This window comes from Gobius niger (assembly GCF_951799975.1).
Source record: "Gobius niger genome assembly, chromosome: 11".
NCBI lineage: Eukaryota > Metazoa > Chordata > Actinopteri > Gobiiformes > Gobiidae > Gobius > Gobius niger.
This window is the reverse complement of record NC_136862.1, coordinates 21,201,156-21,217,868: the sequence shown is the minus strand read 5'-3', so window position 1 is coordinate 21,217,868 and position 16,713 is coordinate 21,201,156. Positions and strand designations below refer to the sequence as shown.

The 16,713-nt window shown below is 45.1% G+C and overlaps 1 protein-coding gene and 1 long non-coding RNA gene across 3 annotated transcripts; both read left to right on the top strand.

Moving 5' to 3' along the window:
- Positions 1-1,782: 1,782 nt before the first annotated feature.
- On the top strand, positions 1,783-15,864 carry LOC306970773 (uncharacterized protein; the record flags this gene model as incomplete). Its single annotated transcript, XM_079566801.1, has 33 exons — positions 1,783-1,945; positions 4,819-4,884; positions 5,001-5,057; positions 5,132-5,722; positions 5,864-5,938; positions 6,020-6,067; positions 6,154-6,216; positions 6,342-6,386; positions 6,466-6,528; positions 6,831-6,847; positions 6,890-7,130; positions 7,175-7,273; positions 8,075-8,272; positions 8,629-8,730; positions 9,047-9,079; positions 9,156-9,605; positions 9,930-9,959; positions 10,109-10,267; positions 10,369-10,464; positions 10,554-10,586; positions 10,650-10,700; positions 12,181-12,237; positions 12,441-12,782; positions 12,867-12,908; positions 12,980-13,030; positions 13,118-13,435; positions 13,540-14,172; positions 14,254-14,292; positions 14,364-14,602; positions 14,649-14,807; positions 14,899-15,399; positions 15,481-15,507; positions 15,722-15,864. Coding segments are annotated over 33 exons (5,115 nt in total), but the record flags the coding sequence as incomplete, so codon positions are not given.
- LOC306970153 lies at positions 10,877-11,907 on the top strand. 2 transcript variants are annotated; one of them, XR_013793377.1, is made up of 6 exons: positions 10,877-10,976; positions 11,063-11,179; positions 11,272-11,331; positions 11,438-11,482; positions 11,620-11,673; positions 11,826-11,907. It is a non-coding gene; the product is annotated as an uncharacterized lncRNA (long non-coding RNA). The 2 variants fall into 2 exon arrangements; XR_013793376.1 differs by lacking the exon at positions 11,620-11,673.
- Positions 15,865-16,713: the final 849 nt, after the last annotated feature.

Below are 16,713 nucleotides of genomic sequence, written 5' to 3'. Positions count from 1 at the left end.
ACTTCTGTATTTTATTCCTCCTTGACTAGATGTTGCAGTTCAGTTACCTCAGGTGAAAGGATGTAAATACTGATGCATCGCTAGTGCAGCCCTCTCCTCCAGTTGTTTGCCTGACTTGTGCTTCCTTTTACAAATTTGTGTGGTGATGAGGTCAGTAAAGCACAGGCATATTTTTCATCCTCTGTTTTCAAAGACACACATTCATAGTTGCAGCTGTTAATGAGGTGCTGTGGTTAATTAGAATCATTCACCTTGGCTGTGTGCTAAAGACCTCATCTCAACTGATGTTGTGTGTCACATAAAAAGAGAGTATAACGCTATTGTTAACCTGGTCTGGATGCAATCCTGCTGTTTGCCAAAATCCAAATGATTCTGGCAAGAGTTTAATTACGTTTAGACACAACTGACTTGAGAGAATAGACACTTTTCAAACTCAGGTCAGAGAAGAACAAAATGACTGCGGTTAAAACAGTTTCTTATTGAAAGTTCATTACCAATGGTAATGGTAGTGTTTGTTTTAAGAGAGCAGAGGAAAGTGAAAAACATGAGCTGTTAGTGGTTTCATTAAAAGGTTCCATTCAATTACAGTAATGATTTGGACAAATAAACCACACTTGATTCCTCTTTGATGACTGAATTGTACCTTCTATTCCCACATGGATCTCAAACTATGTTTACTGTAGCATCAAAATATACTGCGCATTACATTTCTGCCATCTGTTATTGCAATATAATGAATGCCCTACAATCATGTTCAGAGTCTGCCCTGGCAGAGGTACAGAGCAGAATGACTAAACTCCTCAGTAATTTACTGTGTTGTACAGGATTACTACACGAGTTACCCACATTCTTCAGGAATCCCTACAGACTTCATCTCGCATCTGGACTTTTGGACAATTGAAATTGCTTCCTTATATAGCTGTTTGTGCTCTGTTTCTATTTTTGTCCGGATATGTAAAAAGTGCACTGAGGTGTAGTAAAGTGAGAACTATGAACCAAAGCATGCCGTTTGAGTGAAGAGATTTGTAGTCACAAGCAGGGTTCTGAGCGGGGTCAATAATCTCCCTTGAGTTCAGTTGTGAGAGACACCATTTGGAACATCTCTTTGATAAGACAAATTAGACTTTGTTGCACTGTTATTGGCTCTATGAGATTTATCAACTGTTACTCTAATAACTGAATTGAATTAAAGTAGAAGTAAAAAATAGTAATCCAAATCAGAGTAAAAAGGTACTTGGAGAAAATACTTCCTGAGTACTGAAAAACAGTGTGAGCGTAAATGTCTGATTTAAGATTTAGTATTAATGTAATCTGGCAAAACACAACATTTCCATTTCATTCACCATAAGAACATTTGAAATATATTAATAAAGCTCTAAAAAGGCATGAACGTTTCTCTTACTTTCCTTCTACTTACTACTCTTAAAGTACAATTTCTTAAAAAAGCTAGTCAAGAATGGAAACTATGTACCACAAAAAACAACGGGTTAGTCATAGTCATAGTCATAGTCCAAATGAGCATGCAAAAGCATATCTCCCTTTTTTGTATTATTATTATTCGCCTGATTTCACCAGGTATTTACGTACCAGCCGGAGGAGCCGGAGGAGCTGGCGTTGGCACCGGTGTCAGTCCTGGAACCAGCTTTGGACCAGGAGGAGCTAGTGCTGGTTTAGGAGGTAAAACAATAAAAAATGTAAATAATTGTACTCTCACAAATATTACAAGTTCTGATAAAGAACTTGTAATAATATATCAGTCCCCAAAACATCTTCTGTGTGATACTAGGAGGAACTGGACAAGGTGGGGTGGGGCCAGGTGGTGCTGGTGGTTTTAGACCAGGATCCTATGGACCAGGTGTAGGACCTGGTGGAGTGGGACCTGGTGGAAACGGGCCTGGTGTTGGACCTGGTGGAGTAGGCAGCAGATCTGGAACCTATGGACCAGGTAACAAACATACTGGAGAAAACAAAAAACAGTATCAGTTACTTGTTACTTGTTCTCAGATGGAGAGTGTTTTAGAATCACGATTTACACAGGAGGTAAAAAATGCCCTCATGATCATTTCTCTTTCCTTTTGAAGTAAAGCTTTGAGCAAGAGTTTAGTTCAAGCAGCATGGTCAAATCTCAGTGGACCACCAATTCATTTTCTCGTAGGAGAGGTGTGGTTTACGAACGTCCATAGCCATTTATTGGGCGCTACGAATGCCTATCATAGGCGCCTGCACGTAGCCATAGCCGATTGTATCAATTGTAACCGATGACGAATGATGTACTCGCTGTAAACCTTCGAGCTAAACTACCACAGTCTAAAACTTGATCAAAAGATGGTGTCGCATCTGCTGCTGTCATCTTGGATCCATAAATAAGCTTTTGTTTTTTGTCGAATAGCACGTCATCGTCTTGCCGTCCCTCCTCATTCTGATTGGTCCCCAAATCCATGCGAAGATTTCGGCCATGGTCCCCAGGCTGCTGTACAGTTCAAAATGATTCGAGCGCACACAGCAGCATGGGTGTTCCCAGGCTAGATAAGAGCTATTGTTGTGCTCAAAAGTTTATATAGTCTTATAGGATTTTTTTGGCCATTTGATTTTTCAGAGACTATAAATGCTAACACAAAAAGTTGTTTTTCACCCATAGTTAGTAGTTGTGTGAAGCCATTCATGGTCAAATAACTGAGTTTGCTCTTTTTCAATCATAATGACAAAAGAAACTACCAAAATGACCCTGATCAAAAGTGTATATAGCCCAGTTCTTAATACTGTGTATTTCCACCTTTAACATCAATGGCAGCTTGGATTTTTTGTGGTAGTTGTGGATGGGCCTCTTTATTTCCTCGGATGGTAAAACTAGCCATTCTTTTTGGCAAAAAGCCTCCAGTTCCTGTAAATTCCTGGGCTGTCTTGCATGAACTGCACATTTGAGATCTCCCCAGAGTGACTCAATGATACTGAGGTCAGGAGACTGAGATGGCCACTCCAGAACCTTCACTTTATTCTGCTGTAGCCAATGAGAGGTTGACATGGCCTGTGTTTTGGATCGTTGTCATGTTGGAACGTCCAAGTGCATCACATGAGCAGCTTCAAGGCTGAGGAGTGACACTTTTCCTCCAGCATTCTTTAACAACATGCTGCATTCATTCAGGCCTTGTTGACTCTTACAAATGTAACAATTATGGTTGTTTTTGTTGGTCTACTGGAAGTCATGTCGCCCTCTCATTGGCTACAGCAGAATGAAGGTTCTGGAGTGGCCATCTCAGTCTCCTGACCTCAATATCATTGAGCCACTCCGGGGAAATCTCAAACGTGCAGTTCATGCAAGACAGCCCAGGAATTTACTGGAACTGGAGGCTTTTTGCCAAAAAGAATGGCCAGTTTTACCATCCGAGGAAATAAAGAGGCACATCCACAACTACCACAAAAGAATCCAAGCTGTCATTGATGTTGAAGGCAGAAATATACAGTATTAAGAACTGGGGTATGCAAACTTTTGATCAGGGTCATTTTGGTAGTTTATTTTTTCATTATGATTTCAAAAGAGTAAACTCAGTTGTTTGAACATAAATGGCTTCACACAACCACTAATTATGAGTGAAAAAAAAGTTCATATTCTCTGAAAAATGGCCAAAAAACAAAAAGTTCTGCCAGGCTATGTAAACTTTTTAGCACAACTGTACAAAATGTATACCATTATTTTACTCCCTCATTACCTCAATCTAATGCCATTGTTTAGCGGACCACACACCCTCATGTCCAAACACACATTTGGTGCTGTGATAACCGCTAATGCATTAGGCATGGCAGGCTCACGATAAAGGACGGAAGTCATCACATCACCCACAATAACTGATTTGCTGTGGAATTTCACTTCACTTTGTTTTTCATCCTGCACACATGTGAGTTGACTTCACAGGACGAATGTTATTGGTGATAGCATCAAAACCATACTCGTTAAGTCCTGGCTTTGTGGGACTGCTCAACTTTCTCCAGTGATTTTACTGAAAAGAAAATAGGTCAGTCCAAGTACAGGATATTCACACGTCACAATTTCAAAACATCTGACTACAATCACTTCATCATGAATGTAATACATTCCCTGACCCAGATTGTTAAAGCCATGAATTTACAAATGATCAGTAACAGCAGTAACTTTAACAAAGGTCATTTTGTGAATTGCTGCACTGAACATAAGTTTATTAGTCTCACCTTTTAATACAGGTGTGTCGAACTCGTTTGGGTCGTGGGTCGAAATTCACCCCCCACGGCGGCTCGCGGGCCGCATATATTGTAAAGGACTGTGGCCTAATAAATAACACCAGCTTACACTTATTGCGCTTTATCAGTCTGTGTCCCACGTTTTTCAAAGTGCTTCATATTCATTCACTCCATACTCGATGTCGGTAAGTAGATTGTAGAAGTCGATTGTAGCCACAGCCGCCCTGGGGTTGACTGACCATTTACCACATGGCTATAATATGCTGTTTATATCCTGATATCCTGTTATGTCAGTGCCCTTTGCTGGACACGTGTGGAATTCTTTAATTTTTTAAATATAAGTCGCCCCTTAGTGGCTCAAGTGAGCATTTTGGCAATGTCTTTAAAAATGCATAACTCCGCACAGGAATGGGCTAGAGAGTTCCTTACTTTTAACATACTCAGAAATTCATGCTCTACCAAGGGCCACTTTCACTTCATGTTTTCAGATGTCATATAGATTTAACCTACAGATATAGGACTCTCGGGGAAGGAATCAAGTGAGGTATTCAAGCCCATTACTTCAATCAAATTACTCAGAGGTACTGCTATTTGTTTTGTGTTGAGGTTATGGAGGCCCTGGGACTGGAGGTTTTGGAGCGGGAGCCCTTGGGACTGGTGTTGGACAAGGAGGTGTATATTTACTCATTTATGCTTAATATCAATTTTACAAATTGAAACATGAATGACATCTTAACTACACAAACCCAAAATGTCATGAGATTTTTTGTGGTTTCACTATCCTTCAGGTGGACAGGGAGGTGGTGTGGGACAATACCCCAGTGGGGTAAAACCATTCAAAACAGGTAGAGTGAGGCTAAAAATGCAGCATTTGGTTTACTGCAAATGATTAAACTATTTGTCATGTTTGTCACTGTAGGACGAGGAGTTGGTCCTGGTGGTGCAGGGTTTGGACCAGGTGGAACTGGTTTTGGACCTGGTGGGGCGGGAGTTGGACCAGGTGGAACTGGTTTTGGACCTGGTGGGGCGGGATTTGGACCAGGTGGAACTGGCTTTGGACCTGGTGGAGCAGGAGTTGGACCAGGAGGAACTGGTTTTGGACCTGGTGGGGCGGGAGTTGGACCAGGAGGAACTGGTTTTGGACCTGGTGGGGCGGGAGTTGGACCAGGTGGAACTGGCTTTGGACCTGGTGGAGCAGGAGTTGGACCAGGAGGAACTGGTTTTGGACCTGGTGGGGCAGGAGTTGGACCAGGTGGAACTGGTTTTGGACCTGGTGGGGCAGGAGTTGGACCAGGCGGAACTGGTTATGGACCTGGTGGGGCAGGAGTTGGACCAGGCGGAACTGGTTATGGACCTGGTGGAGCGGGAGTTGGACCAGGAGGAACTGGTTATGGACCTGGTGGAGCGGGAGTTGGACCAGGAGGAACTGGTTTTGGACCTGGTGGGGCAGGAGTTGGACCAGGTGGAACTGGTAATGGACCTGGTGGAGCCGGAGTTGGACCTGGAGGAGGTATAAAACGATATTTCCCAGTGTATCAGAAACGTATTAGTTTAACTGATTAGATAATTTAAAGCTGGTGCTTATAATGTGTAAAGAACCTATAATTGGAAAAGGCCTAAATTAACAGCTGGTTCAAAAATATTATTTCAGCAATACCACAGACTGGGACCACAGGAGTCGGACCTGGGGGAAAAACTGGACCTAAGACCTCAAAACAAGTCCCAGGTAACCTCACCAGTTGATGCTGTTAAATCGCGATCAGAAATAATGTACAATGACTTGTCTTGACTATCTGTTGTGGCGTAGGTGTGGGGGTGCCAGGACTTTACCAGGGGGGATATCTCCCCGGTCAAGGTTTGTTTTTATTTTAGATTAAAAGTTTCTTCATGTATTATCAAGCGGTTTGTAAAGAGAACATAAACATACATTTTTGGAACTAGGTTTTGGGGGTCGTGGTGTTTTACCTGGAGTAGTCACTGGAACTGGACTCGATACTCAGAGTGGTCAGTAAAAAAGCAGTAACAAATAAGTTGTAATTTAAAGATTTCAACAAAATAAAAAAGTCATGTTAATTGTATATCTGGTCCACTTGCTTTGTAATTAAAATCTGAATTGCCCACATTCATAGGGGCTGGAATTCTTGGTCAAGGGGGGACAGGACCAGGCACTGGCAGTAAGTAACTGAGAGCCATTATTATGTTCACAACAGTGTTTTTCTGTTTTCAAAATCATATCAAATTGTTCTGGAATAGATGGCCGTGGTCAGCCACTCCCTGGGGTTTTTCGTGGCTATCCCCTAATTTCACCTAAAACAGGTACAATTTCAGCATTTACAAAGTGAAAACCAGTGAATACAATAATGTCTTTTTGCTATCCAGGTGCAGGCAAATCCAAAAAGGCAGCTAAATATGGTATGTATTGAAGGTGAAAACATGGTCTATACATTAAAATATGAAATCATTATGAAATAATTGTGTTTATCATAAGGAGGAGCAGGTGGGGCAGGTACTCTTGGTCAAGGAGGTGCACTGGGTGGAGCAGGATTTGGACCTGGAGGAGGAGGAGGAGTGGGACCGGGGACAGGATTAAGTAAGACTTTTGAGACCCGTTTAATCAGGTGGAAATCTATATGCGGTAAGTAAATTAAAGGTAATGGAAATGTTTAAAATTCTCCAGGTCAGCCAGGAGGAACTGGTACCGGCTTTGGACCTGGTGGAGTCGGCCGCGGTGGTGCCGGTACCGGCTTTGGACCTGGTGGAGTTGGCCCTGGCGGTGCCGGTTTTGGACCTGGAGGAGTCGGCCCTGGTGGTGCCGGTACCGGCTTTGGACCTGGTGGAGGAGTTGGTCCTGGAGGTGCTGGTACTAGTTTTGGACCTGGTGGAGGAGTTGGTCCTGGAGGTGCTGGTACCGGTTATGGGCCTGGAGGAGTCGGCCCTGGTGGTGCCGGTTTTGGACCTGGAGGAGTTGGCCCTGGTGGTGCCGGTACCGGTTTTGGACCTGGAGGAGTTGGTCCTGGAGGTGCTGGTACCGGTTATGGGCCTGGAGGAGTCGGCCCTGGTGGTGCCGGTTTTGGACCTGGAGGAGTCGGCCCTGGTGGTGCCGGTACTGGTTTTGGACCTGGAGGAGTCGGCCCTGGTGGTGCCGGTACCGGTTTTGGACCTGGAGGAGTCGGCCCTGGTGGTGCCGGTACCGGTTTTGGACCTGGAGGAGTCGGCCCTGGTGGTGCCGGTACCGGTTTTGGGCCTGGAGGAGTCGGCCCTGGTGGTGCCGGTACCGGTTTTGGGCCTGGAGGAGTCGGCCCTGGTGGTGCAGGTACCGGTTTTGGACCTGGTGGAGGGACCAGATCCGGTAAATCCAGTATTTTCTACTTATATATGTACATTATTCCTTATTAAACATTTATTAAACATTTTGTTGATGGTGTGATTTATTTTTCAGGATATGATGCCACCGCTAAAGCCCGTAAATATGGTAAGTTAAAAGAAAGTAATTTTAAAGGATAAAGTTTAACAAACGTATCTATTGTGATAGGAATGTTGAGTGGAACTCTGGGCGGTGGAGCTGGTACTGGCTTTGGACCTGGAGGAGTTGGCCCTGGTGGTACCGGTACTGGTTTTAGACCCGGAGGAGTCGCCCCTGGTGGTGGCAGTACCGGTTTTGGACCTGGAGGAGTTGGCCCTGGTGGTCCTGGTGCTGGTTTTGGACCTGGTGGAGTCAGCCCTGGCGGTGCAGGTACCGGTTTTGGACCTGGTGGAGGAGTTGGCCCTGGCGGTGCCGGTACCGGTTTTGGACCCGGAGGAGGAGTTGGCCCTGGTGGAGCTGGTACCGGTTTTGGACCTGGTGGCGGAGTTGGTCCTGGAGGTGCTGGTACCGGTTTTGGACCTGGTGGAGTCGGTCCTGGAGGTGCCGGTACCGGTTTTGGACCTGGTGGAGTTGGCCCTGGTGGAGTTGGTACCGGTTTTGGACCTGGTAGAGGAGTTGGTCCTGGCGGTGCTGGTACCGGTTTTGGACCTGGTGGAGGAGTTGGTCCTGGCGGTGCTGGTACCGGTTTTGGACCTGGTGGAGGGACAAGACCAGGTACATACTTATAGAATAAATGTAATGTAATGATAAAGTAATTATATTGATATAATGAATGCCATGTTTAACATTGGTTTGTTGGTGACATCATTTTTAAGGATATGATGCCAGCGCCAAAGCCCGTAAATATGGTAAATAAGAAAAGTGTAACATAGTATATTCAACAATATATCATAAAACTTAAAGTTTGTTTATTTTGATAGGTATGTTAAGTGGTACTCTGGGAGGTGGAGTTGGTCCTGGTGGTGCTGGTGTTGGACCTGGTGGAGGAGTCGGACCTGGGGGTGCTGGTGCCGGTTTTGGACCTGGAGCTGGTACCGGTTTTGGACCTGGAGGAGGAGTTGGTCCTGGTGGTGCTGGTACTGGTTTTGGACCTGGAGGAGTTGGCCCTGGTGGAGCCGGTACCGGTTTTGGACCTGGTAGAGGAGTTGGACCTGGTGGAGCTGGTGCCGGTTTTGGACCTGGTGGAGGAGTTGGACCTGGTGGAGCCGGTACCGGTTTTGGACCTGGAGGAGTTGGCCCTGGTGGAGCTGGTACCGGTTTTGGACCTGGAGGAGTTGGCCCTGGTGGTGCTGGAGTTGGCCCTGGTGGAGCTGGTGCCGGTTATGGACCTGGAGGAGTTGGCCCTGGTGGTGCTGGTAACGGTTTTGGACCAGGTGGGGGGACAAGATCAGGTACATAATTATAGAATAATTATAATGATATTAGTACAAGAATGTTTAACATTGATTTGTTGGTGACATCATTTTTAAGGATATGATGCCAGCGCCAAAGCCCGTAAATATGGTAAATAAGAAAAGTGTAATATATTTGAAACATATATAATAAAACACTGTCACTTAATGTTAGTTTATTTTTATAGGTATGTTGAGTGGTAGTCTGGGAGGTGGAGTGGGACCTGGTGGAGCTGGTACTGGTTTTGGACCTGGAGGAGTCCGTCCTGGTGGAGCTGGTACCAGTTTTGGACCTGGTGGAGCCGGCCCTGGTGGAGCTGGTACCGGTTTTGGACCCGGTGGAGTCGGCCCTGGTGGAGCTGGTACCGGTTTTGGACCTGGTGGAGTCGGCCCTGGTGGAGCTGGTACCGGTTTTGGACCTGGTGGAGTCGGCCCTGGTGGAGCTGGTACCGGTTTTGGACCTGGTGGAATTGGCCCTGGTGGTGCCGGTACCGGTTTTGGACCCGGAGGAGGAGTTGGCCCTGGTGGAGCTGGTACTGGTTTTGGACCTGGAGGAGTCGGCCCTGGTGGAGCTGGTACTGGTTTTGGACCTGGAGGAGTCGGCCCTGGTGGAGCTGGTACCGGTTTTGGACCTGGAGGTGAAGGCATTATTACTTTAATACTATTTCACTATATTATTACGCATCATTTTTTATACTTAATATAAGGTGCATTTGTCGACGCACTGCTCCCAAAAATCATATGTAAAAAGTTTGTGCTAAAACTACTTCTACAAGTGAGTGATACTGTGAGATAAAGGACCTTTGAAGGGGAATTTGAGAACAATTCTGGTGAAGGTCTTTAAAAATATGGAGGAGCAATTAGTTTAGTGGTATAACATTGGATCTTCACATTATGAAATAATACATTTTTGGTAATGTGTATATATATCGTATACATCTAAAGATTGTTGTATCCTGCAGGTTATGCAGGTGCTAAAGCGCGCAAATATGGTGAGTGTTGAAAAAAATATAGAAGTGTCTAAATTTTATTTACTCAGACATTGATTAAATAGGAAATGTTATGTTAATTTGAACCCCTTCCTGATTTGAAAATGTCAAATACTGCTAAAATATGTTTCTTCTCCAACTATTTTTACTAGGACTGCCAGGAGGAATTGGAGGAGCTCTGGGTACAGGTGCTGGACGTGGTGTTGGGATAACAACTAGTGGAGGCACAGGACTCGGAGCTGGAGGATTACCTGGCTCTGGTGGAGTGGGGACTGGTGGACCTGGAGGCTTTGGACCTGGTGGTACTGGAGGTAAGACACCAAAGGCACAAAAATATTTCAAAATAAATAACATACAACATACTCATCACTTTGCTAAGTGAGCAGGCCTAATTATGTGTTGACTGGAGCAGGTTTTGGGCCAGGTAGATTCGGGCCAGGAGGAGGTCTTGGGACAGGTTTTGGACCAGGAGGAAGTTTTGGAGGAGGACCAACAGGATTTGGACCAGGTCAAAACCATAAATATTCATCAGTAAAAATAATTAAAAGTAATAATAATAATAATTCTATTTTCTAAAATTGTGTCTTGGTCTTGTAGGATATGGGACTGGACAGAAGCCTTACAAATATAGTAAGTTATTGTGGCGTTTATTTTTATGACAGATGCAATAAATTACTAATAAATATATTAAAGCTCCAGGTGCAGGGGCTGGTGGAGTTCTGGGAGGAGGAGCAGGACGGTTTTGTAAGTATTCTTTTTTTTTTTGCAGTATCAGTATGATTTTTGCTTTTTGGAAAACAAACTTGATTCCCGATTGAACAGAATTCAAATACTACCCTCTATAGGTCTTTATATGAAGTGCACCTTCATGTTGTGATACAAGTACAATGTCTTCAGTCAATTCATGGAGAGAAATTTAAAATGATAAACCTATATAAAGCTTTGACGTACATGTTTTGTGACGAGATTATAATATTTGCTTTATTGTTGTCACAGTTCAATCTAAAGCCCAGAAATATGGTAAGAAACACAACATGTTTTTTCTTGAATACCAAATACTGTTGTATGGTTTAATATCATGTGATAGATCCCTAAATAATTTACAGGACAGCCTAGTGGCACAGTGCCTGCAATTGGCGGGACAGGCGTAGCAGGAGGAGCAGCTAGCGCCAACAGGACAGGAGTGTCAGTGAATGGCACCAGCACAGGTGGTGGAACTACTGGTACATTGTTTTATTTTCCTTTATGTGCTGAGTTTTTGACATTGGGCTGTATAGATGGAAGTAAATATAACAATTAATCAGTATGTCTACAGTAATAGGAGTATCAGGAGAAGGAATTGGAGCAACAGAAGTCACGCCATCTACATCAGAAGGTATCTGAAATACAGCCCTATTTAAAGTCATTTTAAAGTACCATATTGTCAATTATAAATACATTTTAAACTTGACTTTCTGACTTTCTGACTTTCTTTGATTCAGGTGGTGCAAGTACTGGGGGACAAGATGGAAAAGACAGTGAAGGAGGTCAGTGTTAAGAGTTAAAGAGTTCCACTGTTTCAAGTGTTGCTTTACTCTCCACTTGCCATTTGCTGTTTTCCTTTTGTTTATTTGGTATACCACAGTTCACAGTTGATTTTGGTTTTGAATTTGTTTCATTACAGGTGAGATTGGTGAGGACAGTGTGATTGAGGGGTCTGGAAGTTCTTCAGTAGAAGGTGTGTTTAATCTGCTGGAGGCTCAAACCCTGTTTAAATTTGACAGTTAAAAAGTTTAAGTCAGCTACTAATATGGTAATACCAAGTATTACTACTTGGTTGCTTTACTGTTCATGCACATAAAATGCTACATCAATATTAAACTGGACTAGGTGTGACTGGAGGACCTCTAGGAGGAGAGGAAGATGGTCTGATTGCAACAGGAATTCCAATTCTTGCAGCAAAACCAGGTATATTTTTTCATTATAAATAATAATTTCTCACAAAACTATTACAATGTTTCTGTTCTTTATAAAAGGCCTTAATGGAACAGTAGTACCAGGTAAGTAGTAACTGGAATTTGTCACCTTAATTAGTTTTCTGTAATGATGCAATTTTACAATACAATTTTCCTAATTCTTTCAGGAGCCACAGGTATAACCATATTTAAGGAGTATTCAGAATAAATCTTCCATCTAACTACAAGCTAAGATCCCATGGACTCATGAGTACTGATGTGCTTTTAAGGTTCGAGTAATGAAACAACTAGTGCACTACCTGGAGCCAAGCCTCTGAAACCCCCAGGTGAGAACAAATAGAGTAAGACGACCAGTTTATATTCCATAAGAAGTGAGAAACATACTGTGTTTCTCTTGAAATAATTAAAGCAAGAAAAACTTCACTTAAGTTCTGATACAATACAAAAAGCTAAATTGTTTGATTAATGGGGGAATGGGGAAAAGGCAAAAGAGACATTAGCTACAAAATGTAATATAATATGCACACAGGTGTGCCCAGAGGAGACACGCCTGGTGAAGGAGATGGCGAAGGTGGACCTGATGGAGAGAGAGAATCTGCAGGTGGTCCAGGAGTAACACCAAAACCATCAGGGACAGAAGGTCCAGGAACAGTGGGTGGAGGTCCTGGGGGTGTAGGGGGAGGTTCTGGGGGTGTAGGTGGCGGTCCTGGAGGTGTTGGGGGAGGTCCTAGCGGTGTAGGGGGAGGTCCTGGGGGTGTAGGAGGAGGTCCTGGGGGTGTAGGTGGGGGTCCTGGGGGTGTGGGGGGAGGTCCTGGGGGTGTAGGTGGTGGTATAGGTCCTGGTGGAGCTGGTGTCAACAAACCTGCAAAAAGTAAGCAGCATATTTCTAAAATTCAAAATGTCCATTTTGTCTCACAAAGTACAGTATTTTCATGCTGTGTTTTAACATGTGCAGGTTATTACGGGGCTGGCGGTATTGGCGTTTTACCAGGTGGAGGTGAGCTATATCACTATATCACGTTAATGAAAAAAACAGAAAGTTCAAAGACAATCTGGTTCTCCTTGCAGGGAAACGTTACATAACTGGAGCAGGACAAGCAGTAGGAAAACCTGGGAAAGGTTAATTACTTTTTAATCTCAATGATCTGTCTGATAATAATTGCATTTTGTTTGTTTACATATACTGTGCATATTGTGTCCCCTCAGTCTATGGAAATTTTGGTCCTGGTGGGTATGGCACTGGTCCAGCAGGTTATGGGACAAATGTAGGTCCTGGTGGATCGGCTGGCTTTGGACTAAGTGGTGGAACTGGATTTGGACCAGGTGGTGTCGGAACCAGGACCGGTCTTGGACCTGGTGGTGTTGGGACAGGACCTGGCGGCTACGGACCTGGAGGTGCCGGTGTGGGACCAGGTGGTGCTGGGACAGGACCAGGAGGCTACGGTCCTGGTGGATTTGGGACTGGACCTGGTGGAACGGGGTTTATCCCAGGAGGCCTTGGGATGAGAAAACAACAAAAATCAGGTAATATATATATATATATATATGTGTGTGTGTGTGTGTAAAATACACGGAACAATAACAGTGAAATAGATTTTTTTCTAAACAATTACATGAACGATAACCAGGTCGAGGGGGTGTTGGAGCTGGTGGAGTTGGGACAGGACCTGGAGGCTATGGACCTGGTGGTGCTGGGACAGGACCAGGAGGTTATGGACCAGGTGGTACTGGGACAGGACCAGGTGGCTTTGGACCAGGTGGTGCTGGGACAGGACCAGGAGGTTATGGACCAGGTGGTACTGGGACAGGACCAGGTGGCTTTGGACCAGGTGGTGCTGGGACAGGACCTGGAGGTTATGGACCAGGTGGTGCTGGGACAGGACCAGGAGGTTATGGACCTGGTGGTGCTGGGACAGGACCAGGAGGTTATGGACCAGGTGGTACTGGGACAGGACCAGGTGGCTTTGGACCAGGTGGTGCTGGGACAGGACCAGGAGGTTATGGGCCTGGTGGTGTCGGGACAGGGCCAGGGGGTTATGGACCTGGTGGAGTTGGGACAGGACCTGGAGGCTATGGACCTGGTGGAGTTGGGACTGGACCTGGAGGTGTTGGAACCGGGCCAGGAGGCTATGGACCTGGAGGTGCTGGGACAGGGCCAGGAGGCTATGGACCTGGAGGTGTCGGGACAGGACCTGGAGGTTATGGACCTGGTGGAGTTGGAACTGGACCTGGAGGTTATGGAAGAAAACCGCCTAAATCAGGTAATTTATTATTTTGATTATTACATTTAGTGCAATGGTTGCTGTAATTAAGTGCGAATTAGCTACATTTATTTGTGACAGGCTACGGGACATCTCTGGGTGGGGCTGGCTATGGTCCAGGTAAAAGACAATTGTAATATGATCATGATTTCTTACTGCAAATACCATCAAATACTTCATTTACTGTTTAGGAGGCGGGATTGGCCCCGGACAAATCAGACCGGGTGGCGCTGGGACACAACCTGGTGGTGCTGGGACAGGACCAGGTGGATTTGGACCAGGTGGGGCTGGGACAGGACCAGGAGGTTATGGACCTGGTGGTGCTGGGACAGGACCAGGAGGTTATGGGCCTGGTGGTGTCGGGACAGGGCCAGGGGGTTATGGACCTGGTGGTGCCGGGACAGGGCCAGGAGGTTATGGACCTGGTGGTGCTGGGACAGGACCAGGAGGTTATGGACCTGGTGGTGCTGGGACAGGACCAGGAGGTTATGGGCCTGGTGGTGTCGGGACAGGGCCAGGGGGTTATGGACCTGGTGGTGCCGGGACAGGGCCAGGGGGTTATGGACCTGGTGGAGCCGGGACAGGACCAGGAGGTTATGGACCTGGTGGTGTTGGGACAGGACCAGGAAATTACGGTCTGAGAAAACCTGCCAAATCAGGTAAAATATTTTATACATATAATATCACACTTAACTTATTATTAATTTGTTGTCTTTGGCAATTTAGGTGCAGGTGTTGGATCAACAGGTTTTGGACCAGGAGGGGTTCGACAGGGGGGTACTGGCATTGGGCCAGGTGGGACAGGAACAGGACAAGGTTTTGGACCTGGTGGTGCTGGGACAGGACCTGGAGGTTTTGGACCTGGTGGAGCTGGGACAGGACCAGGAGGATATGGACCTGGCAGTGGTGGGACAGGACCTGGAGGTTTCGGACCTGGTGGTGCTGGGACAGGACCAGGAGGTTATGGACCTGGTGGTGCTGGGACAGGACCAGGAGGTTATGGACCAGGTGGTGCTGGGACAGGACAAGGGGGTTTTGGACCTGGTGGAGCCGGGACCGGACCAGGAGGTTATGGACCTGGCGGTGCTGGGACAGGACAAGGGGGTTTTGGACCTGGTGGAGCCGGAACAGGACCAGGAGGTTTTGGACCAGGTGGTGTTGGGACAGGACCTGGAGGTTTTGGACCTGGTGGACAAGGTCAAGGATATAGAAAACCTCCTAAATCTGGTAAAGAAGAGTGGATTATAATTTAATTTTGTTTTATTTGTTTTATTTGATTCTTGTACTGACAGTTCCATCTTTATTCAGGTTATGGAGGTGCTGGATATGGCCCTGGTAAGACTTATTGAAGCTCATTAATTAATATATAGCGCACAAATTGTTGAATGGCCTTAAATCCTGTCCTTCCTGACATCGGTGTAGTTATTTTTATGTCATGAAGCTGATTGCTTTTCATTTTCGCAATAATGCGTATCACAGCATAGTTGGAGTTCCTTTAAAATGCAGATTCTTCTCAGGGCAGTAAGCTTCTAAATTCTATTTTCCGTAGGAGGGGCAGGTCCAAGTGCAGGAGTAGGCCCTGACAGAGTAGGTCCTGGTGGAGTAGGACCTGGTGGAGTAGGACCTGGTGGAGTAGGAACTGGTGGAGTAGGTCCCGGGGGAGTAGGTCCTGGTGGAGTAGGACCTGGTGGAGTAGGTCCTGGAGGAGCTGGACTAGGACCTGGAGCTTTTAGACCTGGAGGCCAAGGAACCTACGGGCAAGGTACAATATTTTCTTTTTTTTTCTATTTTTCCTTATATTATCATCATCATTGATTCCGACTATTCTTGTATTTTTTGTTTTAATCATGCTCGTACTGTGTTTTTAACTTGTGGTGTCTTAACTACTTCCTTTAAATAATCTTGTGATATTAGTATTGCATGTCTTGCTGTCTGACATACTGTAAATATTTTGATTCTAAGGCAGGGGTAATATACCTCACATTTTGACTACACAACAGCTCTTAAGCTTTATTAAATAAGAAAATCCACAACACCCCGCACCATTCTTTCAGCTTGGAATCATAATACCAGCCTTGCCTCATAATAAAATGTTACTTTTTAACATTCTATTGATGTGGAACAACATGAACTATAGATTAAATTAAAATGATCCTGAGTACCATCTGAATAAGCTGATACTGAAACGAGCATCGGCATTAACAACTGTTTCAGTTATGTGAACAACTAAGAGGAGTTTTGTTTTTTTATTCAAATAAAGATGGATGGAACTAATGACAAGGTAACCCCCTCTCTACTAGATCAGTATTAGAATGCAGTCTACAATGCAGTATATAGACCTGGCGTTTCAAAAACACTGTTAGTTCTGAAAATAACTATTTTTATAAATTCATGTTTAAGTAGTTAGCAGTGGGATTGTACTTCTGGGGACAAGGAGAATTTACATAAGGATAAATGCCCTGAAACAATGTGTAATATGCTCTTATTGCCAGCAGGTGGAGCTGCTGGACCTGGTTATGGTGGTGTAGCTGGAGGAGTCTA